The sequence below is a fragment of the Balaenoptera musculus genome, chromosome 8 (assembly GCF_009873245.2).
Source record: "Balaenoptera musculus isolate JJ_BM4_2016_0621 chromosome 8, mBalMus1.pri.v3, whole genome shotgun sequence".
Taxonomy (NCBI): domain Eukaryota; kingdom Metazoa; phylum Chordata; class Mammalia; order Artiodactyla; family Balaenopteridae; genus Balaenoptera; species Balaenoptera musculus.
In genome coordinates this window covers 61,626,694-61,645,343 of record NC_045792.1, presented here as the reverse complement: position 1 = coordinate 61,645,343, position 18,650 = coordinate 61,626,694, and the positions used below count along the sequence as shown (strand labels likewise).

Here is an 18,650-nt window from a genome sequence, read left to right as displayed (position 1 = left end):
ACTTATCTGCATTTCATTAAGTTTTTCTGTGGTTTTATCTCATTTTCTCATTTGGAGCATATTCCTCTGTCTTCTCATTTTGTCTGACTTTCCCTCTTGGTCTATGAAATTAGGTGAAAGAGTTACCTATCCTGGACTTGAAGGTGTGTGCTTGTGGGGAAGCATCCCTTTGCAGTCTGTGTGTGCTCAGTGGCTTTGGTGGGAGATGTAGATCTGAAATGAGCAAGGGTCATGACTTCTCCTGGTTTGAGCTGACAGCCACCACCTTGTTGGGGATTAGGGCTGGAGACAGAGTGGCTAGAGTCAGAGCCTGGTGTAAAGCATGGATTCTCCTGTGGCGTGATGGCAGTTGCTGCCTTGGTGGGGGTATGGCTGGAGCCAGAGGGGCTTGAACTACAGCCTGGAGCAAGCTGCAGCTAGTCTTGAGACATGCTGGCAGTCACACCTTGGTGGGGGTTTGGCAGAGAGGCTGCAGCTGGAGACTGGTGCAGGCTGGGGTGGGGTGTTCTGGTGCAATCAGCAGGTTAGCCAGAGCACCAGGAACTTTTCAATCTTCTGCTTCTGCACTGATATTGAGAGCAAGCAAGTCTGTGAGTGTGCTTTTCAAGAACAGAGTCTCAATTTCCTACAGCCTTCTGGTAAGCCCCACTGGTTTTCAAAACCAGGAAATGGGGCTTATCTTCCTGGTACTTGACCCCAGGGTTGGGGTGCCCAATGTGGGGTTGAAACCTCTCTCTTCTTAGGGAGTATCCCTGAGCCTGTGATATTCTCCTCCTCTGGGTTGCCCACTGAGGTTGTGGGTCCCAACTTGATCACTTCTCCTCTGCTACTAGACTCTGTGTGGTTCTTTCTTTGGTTGTAGAAGAGTCATTTGTCTAGTCTTCAGGTTATCCTCAGAGAAAGTTGCTATATATATATTTGTAATTTTGATGTGTTTGTGGGAGGTGAGCTCAGGGTCCTCCTAATCTGCTATCTTGATCACACATTCTTCTACCATTTTATATTTGTAGTGTAGTCCTTAACCTGATGTATTAAACAGAACAAATGTTTAGCTATGAGATAATTTATTATATTATACTTCCAATAATTATCAAATGGAAGTGCACAAACAACTAGAAAATAAAAGAGACTGGTCGCTTGAGAATTGACAGAATCCTTAAAGATTAGTTATATTTGTGTGAGGTGCACTGCTCAATATTCACTTGAGAATGTGATAATGACCCCTGGTGCTTTTGAATTCACATTTGAATCTCAAGACTCTTCAGAGATTTATCCTCAAAGGCAAACAATAAAATAGCACAGCTGTTATATTACAACAATGATTTTGAATTTATTACTGTAAGATGAATGAATTCTCATTTTTAGAGGTAAGATATTTGGCTTTTGTGAGTTAATCAGTTGTCCTGATCTTCAATAACCATTTGAGAACACTTTACTCTCTAAAGTTGTATCTGTTCTCACAAGCCAGGAGAAACAGGGCAGATGCTATCCAGCAGTCAGCTAGCAAGTAACCTTAGCTGAATTAACCTGTTTCTATAGTCTACTTAGTGTATAAATAGGCATAATTCAAGTTACCATGATTCCTCATTTTTCCACCCATAAGACCAGAAACTCACATGGTCTTTCAGCAATATTAAACTTGGTACTCAGCCCATAAGTATTATACTGTAAAATTCACTACATTTAAGGTGCTTTGGGGACTTACTGTTTGTAAATATCTTGGAAAGGCATCCTTTGTTTATTGTTCTGAAGGCTTAGGCTTACACGTAACCAGAGGCTTTTGGGCAAAGTTGAGAATACAAAGCCAGAAAACTTGGAGATGAGTTTCAACCTGGCAACTTGCTGGGTGAACCTGGGTACACTTCTTAACTTTTTAAGCTGGAACTTTATTCACCTGTATATTATGTTGAAACGAATACTATTTTGTTCTATATTACTCCAATTTGAAAACATAATTACATTAGGAAATGATCAGATTTGAGTGAATGTAGTTTAATTATGTCCTAGATATTAAACATGTAAGAATTTGCACAGTAATTATATTGATATTTCAAACGAATTGAGAAAACAATATTTAATTGTAAATGTTAAATAAACATAATACATTTATAATAGCTGACTTCATTTATAACCTTAATTCGAACTTTCTTTCCCTTTCTTCTTTGTCCAATTAAGAAGACTGTATTTCTCCTTTTAAAACCATGGTCTTGTTTTATTGAGAGAGTTTGTAAACTTTGTGATTAACTAGGCACCTCTTTTATACTTTAGCTGTCAGAAAGTAGCAATGTAATTTGTTATCCACCCATTTCCAAGAAACTCGACTTTATCATAAGTATTCTTTAATTTCATTTATAGCATAGTTACTAAAGGAATGGACTGTATTCAAACTACCTGAGATTCACATCTTGATTCTACCATTTGCTATGTAAACTTAGCTCAGTTACATTGCCAAATTCAGTTTCCTTGTCTACAAATGAGATAAAATACTCAATATTATTTCATACAAATTAAAATAGAACTATATAGAAAATTCTTAACCCAAGGCTTGCCATTTAGTAAATATTCAATAACCATTAGGTATTATATAATATAAAGAGGAATAGATATACATTATTTGAAGCAGGTTTTCCCGTGTTAGTGCTGAAAACAATTTTTAAAATATAGAATACTGATTATATAAATAAATAAAATTTTCTACTCTAAAATATATATAAAAATAAAGAATATAAGTCTTTTACTCTAAAGTAAAAAAAATTAGTCCAAACCTAACTTGAATAATTTACTTGCCTATAATAAACTCTATGTGTATTAATAAAAAGAAAACCATCAAATTCAAAACTTCTTTAATGTAATGTCTCATCACAGGCTCATTTTGGTAGCAGCTACCCTATCTCTTGGATTCCCTGGAGCATGGGAACAATACTGCAATGACAGGGTTCATGTTACCGGGCTTAACAAATGATCCAATTCTTCGAGTCATCCTCTTCACGATCATCCTCTGTATCTACCTGGTGACCATATGTGGCAACCTCAGCACAGTCATTCTTATCAGAATCTCTTCTCAGCTCCATCATCGTATGTATTTTTTTCTGAGCCACTTGGCCTTTGCTGACATAGGCTATTCATCTTCTGTTACACCCAATATGCTTGTAAATTTCCTGGTGGAGAGAAATACCATCTCCTATCCTGGATGTGCCATTCAACTTGGTTCAGTTGTTTTCTTTGGGTCAACTGAGTGCTTCCTTCTGGCTGCCATGGCATATGCTCGCTTCGTGGCAGTCTGCAGCCCACTGCTTTATTCCACCAAAATGTACACACGAGTTTATGTTCAGTTACTCACAGTGGCTTATGTAGGTGGTTTTCTCAATGCTTGCTCTTTTACTATTTGCTTCTATTATTTACTTTTCTGTGGACCAAATCGAATCAATCATTTTTCCTGTGATTTTGCTCCTTTGGTTGAACTCTCCTGTTCTGATATCAGTATCCCTGCAGTTGTGCCCTCATTTACAGCTGGCTCCATCATTGTGGTCACGGTGATTGTCATAGCCATCTCCTACATCTACATCCTCATCACCATTCTGAAGATGCGCTCCACCGAGGGGCACCACAAGGCCTTCTCCACCTGCACGTCTCACCTCACAGCAGTCACTATGTTCTGTGGGACCATCACATTCATTTATGTGATGCCCAAGTCCAGCTACTCAACCGATCAGAACAAGGTGGTGTCTGTGTTCTACGTGGTGGTGATCCCCATGTTGAACCCCCTCATCTACAGCCTGAGGAACAGTGAGATTAATGAGGCTCTGAAGAGAGGGCTTTGTTAAATACCTTTAACTTCTCAATCTGTGCATCCATTCTCCTCCTAAGTTCTTTGATCATCTCTACGATCATTACTCTGAACTCTTTCTCAGGTAGATTGCCTATCTCCATACCTCTTAGTTCTTCTGGGGTTTTACCTTGTTCCTTTGTCTGGAACATGTTCCTCTGCAGCCTCATTTTTTCTAAGTTGCTATTTTTATTTTTATGTCTGTGGTAGGTTAGTTATATTTCTCGACCTTGGAGAAGTGACCTCTGTAGGAGGCATCCTATGCATCCCAGCAGTGCACTCCCCTCTCATCACCCAAGCTATATGTTCTAGGGGTTCCCCCTAAGAGGGCTGCATGGGTCCTTCTGTTGTGGTGGGCATGTGGCTGGTCTGGTGGGCTTGGATGGCCCCTAGTCTGGTTGGTTGCCAGGCCCTCCCTCGTGCAGATGCTGCTGGCTGCTGTTTAGTGGGTCCTGGTCATGAGGTGGCTGGTCGTAGAACTCTAGGGGGTCCCGGGACTCACGCTGGCTAGTGGTGGGTGGAGTCAGGGTCCCAAAGATTCTGAGCCTGCTGCCCACCCACTGGCAGGTGAAGATAAGTCCTGGGGTTAGTGCCAGACACTGGCAGGCAGAGCTGATTCCTGGAATCTGGCTGCAGGGCTCAGAGATCCTGGAGCTCGTTTCATATCATCAGTGTGGGGGCTGGTTCCTGACACAGTTGGGTATGGGGTCCGGGAGGTCCTGAAGGTTGCATTGGCCTGCTAGTGGGCGGGGCCAGGGCCCAGCTGGTCCCAGGGTAGGGTCTGGCCTACGTTCTGGTGTCTACTTCTGGTGTTTCTCCCCTGGTGGGTGAGGTTGGTCTAGAGACAGGCTTCCTGGTGGGACTTGCTGGTGTCTGCCCCTGGTGGGTATAGCTGGGTTTTGGCCCTCTGGTGGGCAGGGCCTTGTCTAGGGCTGCGTCTAAAGGCAGCTGTGGGCTCTTTAGTCTTTAGGCAGCCTGTCTGCAGAAGGCTGGGGCTGTGTCCTCGCCCAGTTAGTTGCTTGGCCTGAGGCGTCCCAGCGCCGGCACCTGCAGGCTGTTGGGCTAATGAGCTGGAGGAAGATTTTCAAAATGGCGCCCGTCAGCTCCGGCGTCCACCAGCTCCGGCGTCCACGCAGCAGAAGCAGCTCCTAAGAAAAGCTGCTGCCAGTGACTTTGTCCCCAGGGTGAGACACAGCCATGCCCCCTGCCTCTCTGGGAGACTCTCCAAAACCAGCAGGTAGGTCTGGCCCAGGCTCCTATCAAATTATTGCTTTTGCCCAGGTGTGCGTGGGATTTTGTGTGCGCCCTCTAAGAGTGGAGTCTCTGTTTCCCCCGGTCCTGAGGGGCTCCTGCTAACTGCCTGGAGCACTGGCCTTCAATGCCAAATGCTCTGGGGGTCATCTTCCTGCTGCTGGACCCCCGCCTGGGTTGGGGGCCTGACGTGGGGCTCAGAACTCTCGCTCCTGTGGGAGGACCTCTGCACTATAATTATTCTCCAGTCTGAGGGTCGCCCACCCGGGGGTAATAGGGTTTGATTATATCTTGAGTCCGCCCTTTTACCTGTTTTGTTGTGGTTCCTTCTTTGTGTATTTAGTTGTAGAAGATCTTTTCTGGTAGGTTCCAGTCTTTTTCATCAATGGTTGTTGTGCATATAGTTGTGATTTTGGTGTGCTCCCTGGAGGAGGTGAGCTCAGTGTCCTTGTACTCTGACGTCTTGGCCACTCTCCCTAATCTTGCAATGACCTTTAAAATCGCCTCTTCCTATTCGATGAAGACTGCTTTGTTTTTCCTTTGTGCTTAGTCTAGCTTCACTTGCTCACCTCAGCTTGGGGGTAAAGAGAGAGCTTGCTAGAAAAATATTTTCTTAATTAATTAGTAATTTTTTTTAGTATTTGATCTAATGATAGACCATAAAATAATAATAAAAGGACAAAGAGTGTCTGTGGTCAAAATGTATTGGTCTGTATGGTATTAGACAATGGGAAGGCTCTTAGTAAAGGCCGGGGTTAGATTTTCTGATATGAGAAAGTAAATTAGAAGCCCATAGTGAGCTACCATTAATGAAATGAAATTTAACTATTAATTAGTAACACAAATTGGTTAACATGAAAAAATAATCTGCAGAAAATTCTATGAAATTTTATTCACATCTTTTCCAAAGTTGTACTCTGCTATAAGTTAGGGTTTTTGGACCTCCAAACTTTTGAGACTGTGTCCATTTCAACAGAAGCTTGTCCTGGAATGAGTGTGATAATTATAGTTATGACTGAGTACATTCTGAGGGGAGATGACCAAGTGGAACCAGACAGTAAAATTACTGGACACGTTCTTTTTGCATGGTTATCTGTAGATGATGGGCTTTTTGGACCCATAAATGCTGGCCTGTGTTCCTAGTCTGGCTCCAGCCTAGTTACAGGAGACTTTATAAAAGAACAGTATGAGATGCCCCTGACCAAACCAGCTGTGAATCCTTATGTCAGGTCAAAACTGGTGACTTCTGTGTGGAAATAAGCAGGGTTCCTGAATTCCTAGGTAGTGAGTAAACAAGCTCTTTAAGTGACTTTTTCGTGGTCAGATGCAGCCTGTTAAGGAAGATTGAGGGAACTAGATTGTGTTTCCCCTGTGAAGTTTAATTTATCTGTATACACTGATGACTACCATATTTATTTCTCTTTCCCTGTCCTTTATTTAGTGCTTTAGGCAAAAATATTTTTGTCTATTGAGTCTCAAGCACAAATTGTCTGAAGTAATTATCTCCTTCCACCCCCAACTTGCTCCTCTCCAATATTCCATATCCTAATAAGACGCACCATCATTCAATCAACATATTGATTAGAAACCTGAGGGTAATTTATTTTTCTCCCTCCACATGCTTGCACTCAATGACAAAGTCTTGCACATTCTGAGTCCAATATTTATCTCCCATTGTTCTTCATTTTCATTGTCAGCACTTTTTTTCCCCAGCTACCACCTTATATATTTATTTTACAGTAGTACTCCTGTAATATTTGATTTTATGTGTCAATTTGGCTAGGCTCCAGCGACCAGTTGTTTGGTCAAACATGAGTCTAGATGTTGCTGGGAAGGTGTTTTTTTTTAGATGTGATTAACATTTAAATCGGTAGACTTTGAATAAAGCAAATTACTGTCCATAATGTGGGTGGCCCTCATCCAATCAGTTGAAAGCCTTAGGAGAAAAGACTTAAGTCCCCTTAAAAAGAAGCATTCTGTCTCCAGGATGCCTTTGGACTCAAAACTGTGACATCAACTCTTACTGGAATTTCCAATCTCCTGGACCGCCCTGTGCATTTTGGAATTGCCGGCTCCCATAATTGTGTGAGCCAATTCCTTTAAAATGAAAACAACAGCAACATTATAGTGGTCTGTTTCTCTGGAGAATCCTAGCTAATAGAACTCTAACCAGCTTTCCTTTCCCCTCTCTTACTGTGTTACAACTCATTCTCCATATACCAACCATGGCATAAATCTAAATAGATTGCTTTCTGGGCGGCGGGGACAGCGGTGGGCCTGGCGGGTCCGCGCGGTCTCGGGGCCGGAGCCCGGGTGCCCGCCCGCCCCAGCGCCCGCCGCCGGCCGACCCGCGCGCCCCGTGCCTCCGTCCTGGGTCGCGGTGGTTGGAGATGCGCCCGGGTTCGCGGGACAGGCGGGCGCAGAGGTCGCTTGTGTTGGGATGTTCCGGCGCCTCCGCGGAGCATCGTGGGTCTGGGGCTGGGGGCGCCGCGGCTTGCTATGCTCTCCGCACTTTCCCAGCTCTGAAGCCTCGAGAACACAACTAGGCAGCAGTAGTTTAATGGGGAGTTTGCCTGCTGGGTACTAGGGGCCTGCTGGGGTCTCAGTTCTTGGCTGGCCCCGGAACACGAGGTTGCCAGGCGCGTGACAGCAGCAGGTAGGAGTGAGCCGCTGGTGCAGTGATGAGCAGGGAAGGAAGGACACTGGCTGTTGGCCTGTGAACCTAGGCAAGAATGACCAGCCGACACAGTCCAGACCAAGGTCCGTGGGCCCAGCTCGGTCCTGGGCGGCTGGTCAGTGGAATAGACCTGCAGGTGTGGCTCTTGTCACTCTAGGACTGGCTTCAGGACAGATCCTGCTGATGAGCCCAGGGCACCGCCCTCAGTCCTCCAGGAGAGTGCGCTGGAGTGGAGCCAGGGGGTGTGCCCGACTCAGCACGGTGGCCACGCACATCCAGTGTGCCCGCGAGGGCAGTGGGGAGCCGGGGAAGTCATGGCCTTGGGAATGTCCTCTGATGAAAAACAACCCGCAGGCTTATGAAATAACTTGTGTGTGGAACGTTGGTGTGGATCAGCAGTACTGAGGCAGCAGGCGGGACACAGAAGTGTGAGCAGAGACCGTCTGGAATCCCCAGACTCCAGGGAAAGTAGAGGTGACAGCCAGCCTAGTGAAGAGGATGGGGGTGGGGGCGGTGGCGGCAGCCCAGCAGGCCCCCCTCGTCTCAGGGCCGTAATCCTGGCTCCAGCCGGGTGGTCAGGGCAGCTGCAAGGTCTTCTGGGCGAGCAGAGCCCACGGTCCTGAGCGGTTCTTCGCTGTGTTTGGGTTATCTCCCCCAATCCAAGGGGAGAAATCTAGATGAGGTTTAAGAATCAGTGCTTTAAGAATGTGGATCTCATAGTTGAAACCTCGAAACACGTGTTTTCGCACAAGGTGTTAAAGTGAAGGGAAGGATTCAATGCCTTTTCAAGGAGGGTGTCTCCATGCGGGCAGAACTAGAGAATAAATGGGTCTTGAATAAACAAAACAAAACAAACAAAAAAACTAAATAGATTAATTCCTATGTTAATATCCCCCAAAGACTTTGAATAAAGGCAACAATTCTTAACATGGTTACAAAGTCCTGAATGTGTCCCTGTTATATTTCTGTCTCTCAGCACTCTTCCCTCATTCCCCAAACGTTCAAACTCTAGGTATCATTGGTATTCTTTTAAAACCACAAGTATGTCCATATTCTTTGCCACCTTAGGACCCTCTCACATGCAGTACCTCTGCCTGAATGCATTTTCCCTCTCACCTGTGTAACAGCAACATGCTATATGTATGCACTTAAATGTTGTTTCCCATCCTCTTGGAAGCCTTCTTCAGGCTCCAGACCAAATTAAGTACACCTGTTATCCCCCGTAGCTCCCCCCACCACCGCATATTTTTTTTCAGAATACTCAGTGCACTTGCAACTACAGATTCAGTATTTGTTTTCTCTAAAATGCTGGACTCTTCATATAGACACATTTAATGTCTTTCTTTTCCTGTGTGTCTAATTTTTACACACTTCCTGCAACACAGTAAGCATAAATGTATATTTAAAATGTATGAATGAAAAATTAATAAATGAGTGGATGTATGAAGGTTTTGCTCTAGCATGAACCACTGACTTGGCGGCCTTTGAATCTGTTGAATGTCAGCCTGATTCAAGTGATGGAACATTTGTGTCAGATCCTACTACACCTGTGATAGGCTTTTACACAAACTCGTGCTCACCACAGTTACACCACTGCCATGCCACTGTTTAACTCAGATTGGTAAATAGCATCTCAGCCTGGTTTAGTAAAAGCTATGTAATCACTCTCTGCTGAATAATGTCTCCCTTATGCCTTGGAATGGTTGGAGAGTTAGAACATGTACAAGTCAAATGTTAGTAAGAGTAGTAGTAGCAGTAGCAAGAGAATTAGCAAAGGAGCTAACAATAGGAGATAGTTTACTACCTTCCGGTTACTGTTCCCAGTAATTACAAGTAGTGACCCAATTAATCCTCAGAATAACCCCAAAAGGTGTTTTGTAATTCATACTTTACAGAAGATGTAACTGAGGCACATAAAGGTTAAGCAAAAGTTCAAGGTCACAAATATCCTCTTAATACTCTGACTTCTTTTAAGGCACATACTCTCTGTGGAGGGGCAGAATGAGGGGCTCTTTAATACTTCACCACTAGAGGACTTTCATTTGTCTGGGGCACATTTCTTTCTAGCCAGCCCTTTCTGTTCAGAGTAAGTATGCAGACTCCTACATCTGGATATGTCAGGCAAACTTGTGTTAGATCAACTTTCTGTCACAAAGTAAATAAGAAGCAGGAAAAATATTGTTAAATGTTTGAAGGCATAGACTTCTGGTTTCATTGAAGATGAAGTTGCTCCGTACCCTTCAGGTCCTCCCTCTTATTACTAAAAACATTCCTAGATGAAATAACAAACAAGCATAAGAAGATTCTAAACAGGACAGAGAAGAAGGCAAACCCCCAGGGACTTTGGACCTGAGGAAATCACATAGTGCTGAGTCCCTGCATTTTCTTATTGCTTCCATATGTCCTGTACAGATTGCTGCACAAACCTCCTACTCAGAACCATCAAGAGACACAGACAAAAAAAAAACTTTAAGAAAATTCTGTTCTTGCTAGCCAAAGAACTGGGAAAAGGGTGACCTTAACAGAATAGAAAATATTTTGGCAATACCTGTCTTACTCCAGACAAATACTAGTGGAAAAATCGTACCTGTCTCCCACCAGCAGGATTCACTGGGGCCAAGCAGGGAGGTATTCTTCACCCCGCCCACCCTTTGATTCTCCTGCCAGGGTATTGTCAGTGGGGTCCAGCAGGGAAATGAACCTCCTCTGTCATCTGGCAGCAATGAGACAATGAGGGAGTGTGAGGCGGTACTAGTTGGTACTCTGCTCCCCTGTAACCGCACCCCCCTTGTGAGTGGGGGTCCAGTGGGGACCTGAGCTTCCACCTCCACCTGCAACAACAGAGCAGTGTGAGCCAGCTCTGCAGGTCCCGCCTCCCTAGTGGCAGTGGGGCCCAACAAGGAACTGACCTTACTTGGAAGAAAGGAGGTGTGCAAATTGGCATCACACTATAACTGGGAAGGAGATGACAGGGTGGTGGCGGGAGCTGCACTTGCATCTCATTCATCTGCAAGGAGGCAGTGGGTGTCAGCACTCCATTTTCCCAGAGCTGTGTCAGTAGTGCTTAGCAGGAAGCTGAAGAGATACACATACACCTAGTAGTTGCAGTGATAGGGGACATCTTCCTAAAAAAAGATTGAATCCGATACAGAGTCTCATAATATCCTAAATGTCTCTGCTGCAGTAAAAATCACTGTCATACCGAGAACCAGAAAAATCACAATTCAATGAGAAAAGACAATATATGTCTACATCAAGATGAAAGGGATGTTAAAATTATCTGGTAAGGATTTTAAGGCAGCCATCAAACAAATGCTTCAATAAGCAATCATCGAAATTCTATTTCTTTGAAATAGAAAAGTTTCAGCAAAGAAATAGAATTATGAAATATAACCAAGGGAATTTTCTAGATCTGAAAAATATAATCACTGAAGTTAAAAAGAACCAATGGGATTAAGCAGAGGTGTTGGCACCGTATGTGTCACAGCCATCAGCATATCTTCAGGGAATGAGTCACTGTGCTTGGGCCTCAAATAGACAAAGCCAACAAATCCAATAGTGTATGCACACTACAGTGAGGTGGAAGGAGCAAGTTGAGAAGGCCTTATACCTCCCCTGGGCAGAGGGCATCCTCATAACTATGGACCCATTGAAGACACAGGAAATTATAATGAAAATAAAGCTGCCCACCAACACCATGGCAGAGAGCAGAAAAATAGCCATTTCATGACAGGGAGTATAGTCACAAGCAAGGCAGACCACAGGTGAGATGTCACAAAAGAAGTGTTGGAAGGTGTTGGAGTCACAGAAAGACAAGTTGAATACTAGGAGGACAATGCACACAGAAACCAGGAACCCAACCACCCAAGCGGCCATCATCCGCTGAAAGCAGATCTTGTGGGTCATCAGGATGGAGTAGTGCAGTGGGTTGTGAATAGCAGTGTAACGGTCATAGGACATGGCAGCCATGATGAAGCAGTTATTGCCTGCCAAGCCAAAGAAGAAAAACATCTGTGTGGCACACTCAAGAAGAGAAATGGTCTTACTGTCTGATAGCAAGTCCACCAACACGTGGGGGATGATTACCGTAGTGGTACAGGTTTCTGAAAAGGAGAGACCACAGAGGAAAAACTACATGGGGATGTGAAGGTTGTGACTGAGGTTGATGGCCACCATTATGGACACATTTGCAGCTAGGATGATAGCTTGGGAGAAGAAAATCTTCACAAGGAGGAGACTCTGTAGGTCTGGGATACTGGAAAATCCCCACAGAAGGAATGTGCTCACTGCGGTATGATTGCCCATCTTCTTGGTGCACGTAGTAACTCTCTTCCAAAGGTGCAGGGTTATTGAAGTCAAGACTCTGAGATGATTGTAAAATATCCTTGTGCACCAAGGTCACCTAGACTTTAATCAGGGGGACCTGAGCTTCCAGGCACCTCTTCATGGGAGAGCTTGAGAAAGTGATGCTAAATGCATTTGACTGAAGTAAAGTTCAGGAGTCAGAGTAATGAGAATAATTCTAGAATGAAAATCTGTATAAATGACATGGAGTGGGCCTAAGCATCTTCTTGGATTATACTCACAAAAGCATTCTTAACTCTCTCTTTTCCAACCTGGATCTGCATGTAAGAGGGAAATATGAATCAAATTGCTTTGTTCTCATCCACCGGATTTTGTGATGCTGCATTTTTCAAATGGTCTTTCAGATATAATGGCAACTTGGTACTCAGGAGTGCTTCATAAACTATTGACTGAATGAATAAAATAATCAAATCATTTAAATCACTTAAAATGAAAATAACATTTTTTTAAAAAATTAGGGAGATCAGTGAAATTTTCCAAAAGAGCTTTAACTTTCCTTCAATGAAATCCTCTCTCCATCAGTGTTTCACCATGTACTGGCTCTAAAAGGAATAATTGTGACAATGACCTGACCACATAAATGAATTTAACTTGTAACTTCTACTGTGTTCCTATCCATGGTAATAATTAAAGCTTGAGATTTAAAATATCATTAGTTCTTAATACATGTCAATAATTTTAGGTTCTTAATAATTTCTCATTGAAGGTCTTTTCAGATGCCTAATATAATGTTAATGGATTAGCTTAGCGTCAAAATGATTTCGAAGGCACTGTCTCATTTAGAGTGGCATATTCTGGTCATGATGTTCTAATCAAATTTTGGATTTTCTAGCAAAACCTCCAGGACATTTTCTAGCAGGTATACTTGTTATGTGGTTTGCTTTGAAGTGCAGACCTGAATGGAATAAACTCCAATTCCTCAGATCAATTTTGTAAATCATATTTTTATTTCAACTATTTATTATTCCAATCTTGAAGAGGTAAGGGCAGAAAAATGACATGAAGACACTCCATGGAATTTTGATTTTAGCTTCAGTCATTGTTAAAGGTGAAGGGGAAGAAAAATAGTAAGGAATCAGCAGTGGAAAATGTAGGAGTATGCAAGAGAAAGAAACATAGGCTGGAAATTATTCTGTAGGACTAACAAATATATTGTGATTTGAAAGGTTGCTGTTTTCTCTTTGCATTGTAGTTATGGGCAAAGAATACAAGAGGATTCAGGCCAGGTAACCAGCACCCACCTAATACCTATAATGTGCCAGACAATATGCTGGGGTTAGACAGAGATGTCTCATGTCATCCTCACAAGTCTATATGCTTGGAATTTCATTTTGATTTTATAAAACATAAAGTGAGTTATAGAGTGGTTAAGTGACTATAGAAGTCGTGAATTTATTCAACACATACTGACTAAATGCATATGATGGGCCAGGCAATTTTATACATGGGAAACACAAAATGTAACCAGACACATAAGATCTCTGTGATGAAAGAGTGAATGGGTACTTTGGTTTGTGGAGTCAAGGAAGCCCTCTCTGAGGAGGCGATGTGCTTAAATGGAAAACAGAATGGCGAAAGCAACCAATAGGTGAAGATTAGGGGAGAGAGCATTACTGGCACGTTTCACAGCTAACTCAAAGACCCTAAGGTGGGACACTCATCTGCCTAAGCAATCTTCAGGCTAGACCCAAATGGCTTGTCTTTGAGACCACTCCACTCTCTTTCCTCTGGAGGTTTTCCAGTCTATTTCCTCTAAAGGAAACATTTTCCCATTCTTATTGCTTTAGCTGTCACTCACCTTATATGACTTTGCAATTCTAACCTCTACCATAAAGGAATCTCCAATTTTCTTTGGCCCATTTCCAGGCCAAAATGTCCTCCTATTATTGAAGGTAAGATTTTCAGAACAGAATTGGTCATATTTCCCCCACATGTCAGACTTTTCTCCTGTACTTCCTATTTGAGTTACAGACATTAGAGAGCTACCATCAGACCCCAATTTTGATTTCTTCCTCACCTTTATACACATAAATTCACTTCCAAAATTCCAGATGTCCTTTTGCCATCATCTTTTTTGTTGTCTGTTTTTTTCTCTCTGCCATTGTCCTTGACCTATCCAATAGGGTGAATATGGTGCCTCTGTAGTTTTCTATTAGTCACCAATCTGTTGCATTTTTATTCACTACATCGTGACCAGATATTGGATTCCTAAACAGAGGATATATTAAGTCACTAATAGTGTCAAAAACAGTGAATGACTATACACTGCTTATAGGAGGAAATCCAAGTACCCCAGCATGATATTTGATGCTCATCGCAAATGGATCCCTAGACGATGCTCCTGGCTCACTTTCCACCACATCCCTCTAAGTAACCCTACACTCAAACCAGACAGCGGTGCCCTCTCTTTTCCAAACACATCATCATCCTTCATGCTGCTGTGCCCTTGCATGTGGGGTTCCCTCTGCCACAACTTCTCCTCCTCCATTTTGTTTCCTATAGACTTTTACTCATTTTTCAGGACCCAGCTTGGATTACTTTGATTCCTCATCCTCTCTTGTTGTCCCCATTTTCTAGATTCCAGGATCCTGAATAAGAAATGTCTCCCGCATTCTACTTCCTCACTCTTGGATTTTTGCCACAGCCTCTACTTTTTCCCTCTCCCAGTCCTTTCCTTCAACTGCTACCAGCTTTTCTACATCCAATCTACAAGCACTGTACATTCCATTTTAGATTTTTAGGTACCTTTGGCTTACAAAGTAGATAATTTTAATAACTTCTAGGCTTCATTGCATGCTTCAGTTACACCATCTCATATATCCTCATGGCTATCCCAAGAGATAAGTGCCATTATCACGACCATGTTTGTAGTGAGGAACCTATGGCCTAGAGAGTTATTAATTTGCCAGAAGTGATATAGCTGGTAAGTGTACACGTATAACATATACACAGCAAGGCAGTCAGAGTCTAGAGAGCCACTTGCTTGGCTAGTTGATTATAAGGCTTCCCTCAGTGCAACTGCCCTAACCTCATTTCCTGCCTCAAACCTCCCCTATATGGGGACCATCCCACTGTTCCCAAAAAACAGTTTATCCTTTGTGACTCTTCTACTTTTCACATGTTGTTTTCTATAAGTTGTAGTGTTCTTCTTGCCCTTTTATGACTGCTAAAAACAGCATTCTTAGAAAGACAGTTCAAATGTCTTGTCCCTCGGAATTCTCCTCAAACCTCCCTATGTGCGTTAGTCATTTCTTCTTTTAGGTTCACATCATTTTATTGTGAGGAGGTTGGTTTTTTTTTTTTTTTTTCTGCCATGTGGCATGTGGGATGTTAGTTCCCAAACCATGGATCGAACCCGTGCCCCCTGCAGTGGAAGCGTGGAGTCCTAATCACTGGACTGCGAGGGAATTCCCAGGAGGTTGGGTTTTGTTGTTGTTGTTGGGGTTTTTTCATTTGTTTTTTTTTGTGTGTGTGTGCGTGTGCTTGACTCCTGTACTACACAGAGCAGAGACTTGTTTTAAAATTTTGTATGCCCCAACTTGCATCCTGAGCCTAGTGACTGTAGAATTTTTACTAAGGATAGCTGAGAGGCTATAGGGAAAAAATCCATATTCTCCAGAAAGCCTCCATGCTTATACTTCAGTGCATTTATTAACCCCTCTTCAATACGCTGCTTGCTCTCCTTAGTATTTATTTTGTTTGGATGTGTACTAAACATAGTTGGTTTCTCTCTAAATAGTTTTAAGAATAGTGTCACGTAGCATTGCGAATGCATGTATAGATGCTTTCTACATTCTTTCTTTTTTATTAAAAAAATTTTTTTTTGAATAGTATTTTATTTTTTATACAGTAGGTTCTTATTAGTTATCCATTTTATACATATTAGTGTATACATGTCAATCCCAATCTCCCAATTCATCACACCACCACCCCCCACCCCCCGCTGCGTTCCCCCCTTGGTGTCCATACGTTTGTTCTCTGCATTTGTGTCTCAATTTCTGCCCTGCAAACTGGTTCATCTGTACCATTTTTCTAGGTTCCACATATATGCATTAATATACAATATTTGTTTTTCTCTTTCTGACTTACTTCACTCTGTATGACAGTCTCTAGATCCATCCATGACTCAACAAATGACCCAATTTTGTTCCTTTTTATGGCTGAGTAATATTCCATTGTATATATGTACCACAACTTCTTTATCCATTCGTCTGTCAGTGGGCATTTAGGTTGCTTCCATGACCTGGCTATTGTAAATAGTGCTGCAGTGAACATTGGGGTGCATGTGTCTTTTTGAATTATGGTTTCCTCTGGGTATATGCCCAGTAGTGGGATTGCTGGGTCATATGGTAATTTTATTTTTAGTTCTTTAAGGAACCTCCAAACTGTTCTCCCTAGTGGCTGTATCAATTTACATTCCCACCAACAGTGCAAGAGGGTTCCCTTTTCTCCACACCCTCTCCAGCATTTGTTGTTTGTAGATTTTCTGATGCTGCCCATTCTAACTGGTATGAGGTGATACCTCACTGTAGTTTTGATTTGCATTTCTCTAATAATTAGTGATGTTGAGCAGCTTTTCATGTGCTTCTTGGCTATCTGTATGCCTTCTTTAGAGAAATGTCTATTTAGGTCTTCTGCCCATTTTTGGATTGGGTTGTTTGTTTTTTTAATATCGAGCTGCATGAGCTGTGTATATATTTTGCAGATTAGTCCTTTGTCTGTTGATTCATTTGCAAATATTTTCTCCCATTCCGAGGGTTGTCTTTTTGTCTTGTTTATGGTTTCCTTTGCTGTGCAAAAGCTTTGAAGTTTCATTAGGTCCCATTTGTTTATTTTTGTTTTTATTTCCATTACTCTAGGAGGTGGATCAAAAAAGATCTTGCTGTGATTTATGTCAAAGAGTGTTCTTCCTATGTTTTTCTCTAAGAGTTTTATAGTGTCCAGTCTTACATTTAGGTCTTGAATCCATTTTGAGTTTATTTTTGTGTATGGTGTTAGGGAGTGTTCTAATTTCATTCTTTTACATGTAGCTGTCCAGTTTTCCCAGCACCACTTATTGAAGAGACTGTCTTTTCTCCATTGTGTATCCTTGCCTCCTTTGTCATAGATTAGTTGACCATAGGTGAGTGGGTTTACCTCTGGGCTTTCTATCTTGTTCCATTGATCTGTGTTTCTGTTTTTGTGCCAGTACCATATTGTCTTGATTACTGTAGCTTTGTGGTATAGTCTGAAGTCAGGGAGTCTGATTTCTCCAGCTCCGTTTTTTTCCCTCAAGACTGCTTTGGCCATTCGGGGTCTTTTGTGTCTCCATACAAATTTTAAGATTTTTTGTTCTAGTTCCGTAAAAAATGCCATTGGTAATTTGATAGGGATTGCATTGAATCTGTAGATTGTTTTGGGTAGTAGAGTCATTTTCACAATATTGATTCTTCCAACGCAAGAACATGGTATATCTCTTCATCTGTTGGTATCATCTTTAATTTCTTTCATCTTTGTCTTATAGTTTTCTGCATACAGGTCTTTTGTCTCCCTAGGTAGGTTTATTCCTAGGTATTTTATTCTTTTTGTTGCAATGGTAAATGGGAGTGTTTCCTTTATTTCTCTTTCAGATTTTTCATCATTAGTATATAGGAATGCAAGAGACTTCTGTGCATTAATTTTGTATCATGCAACTTTACAAAATTCATTGATTAGCTCTAGCAGTTTTCTGGTGGCATTTTTAGGATTCTCTATGTATAGTATCATGTCATCTGCAAACAGTGACAGTTTTACTTCTTGTTTTCCAAATTGTATTTCTTTTTCTTCTCTGATTGCCGAGGCTAGGACTTCCAAAACTATGTTGAATAATAGCAGTGAGAGTGGACATCCTTGTCTTGTTCCTGATCCTAGAGGAAATGCTTTCAGTTTTTCAACATTGAGAATGATGTTTGCTGTGGGTTTGTCGTATATGGCCTTTATTATGTTGAGGTAGGTTCCCTCTATGCCCACTTTCTGGAGAGTTTTTATGATAAATAGGTGTTGAATTTTCTCAAAAGCTTTTTCTGCATCTATTGAGATGATCATATGGTTTTTATTCTTCAATTTGTTAATATGCTGTATCACATTGATTGATTTGCATATATTGAAGAATCCTTGCATCCCTGGGATAAATCCCACTTGATCGTGGTGTATGATCCTTTTAATGTGTTGTTGGATTCTGTTTGCTAGTATTGTGTTGAGGATTTTTGCATCTATATTCATGAGTGATATTGGTCTGTAACTTTCTTTTTTTGCAGTATCTTTGTCTGGTTTTGGTATCAGGGTGATGGTGGGCTCATAGAATGAGTTTGGGAGTGTTCCTTCCTCTGCAATTTTTTGGAAGAGTTTGAGAAGGATGGGTGTTAGCTCTTCTCTAAATGTTTGATAGAATTCACCTGTGAATCCATCTGGTCCTGAGCTTTTGTTTGTTGGAAGATTTTTAATCACAGTTTCAATTTCAGTGCTTGTGATTGGTCTGTTCATATTTTCTGTTTCTTCCTGGTTCAGTCTTGG

The 18,650-nt window shown here is 42.1% G+C and overlaps 1 protein-coding gene across 1 annotated transcript; it reads left to right on the top strand.

The window, feature by feature from the left end:
* The first annotated feature begins 342 nt into the window (after nucleotides 1–342).
* Nucleotides 343–3,824, top strand: LOC118899536 (olfactory receptor 502). Its single transcript, XM_036861313.1, has 2 exons — nucleotides 343–366; nucleotides 2,880–3,824. The coding sequence occupies exons 1-2, from the start codon at nucleotides 343–345 to the stop codon at nucleotides 3,822–3,824; spliced, it is 969 nt and encodes a 322-aa protein (XP_036717208.1).
* The last annotated feature ends 14,826 nt before the right edge of the window (nucleotides 3,825–18,650 follow it).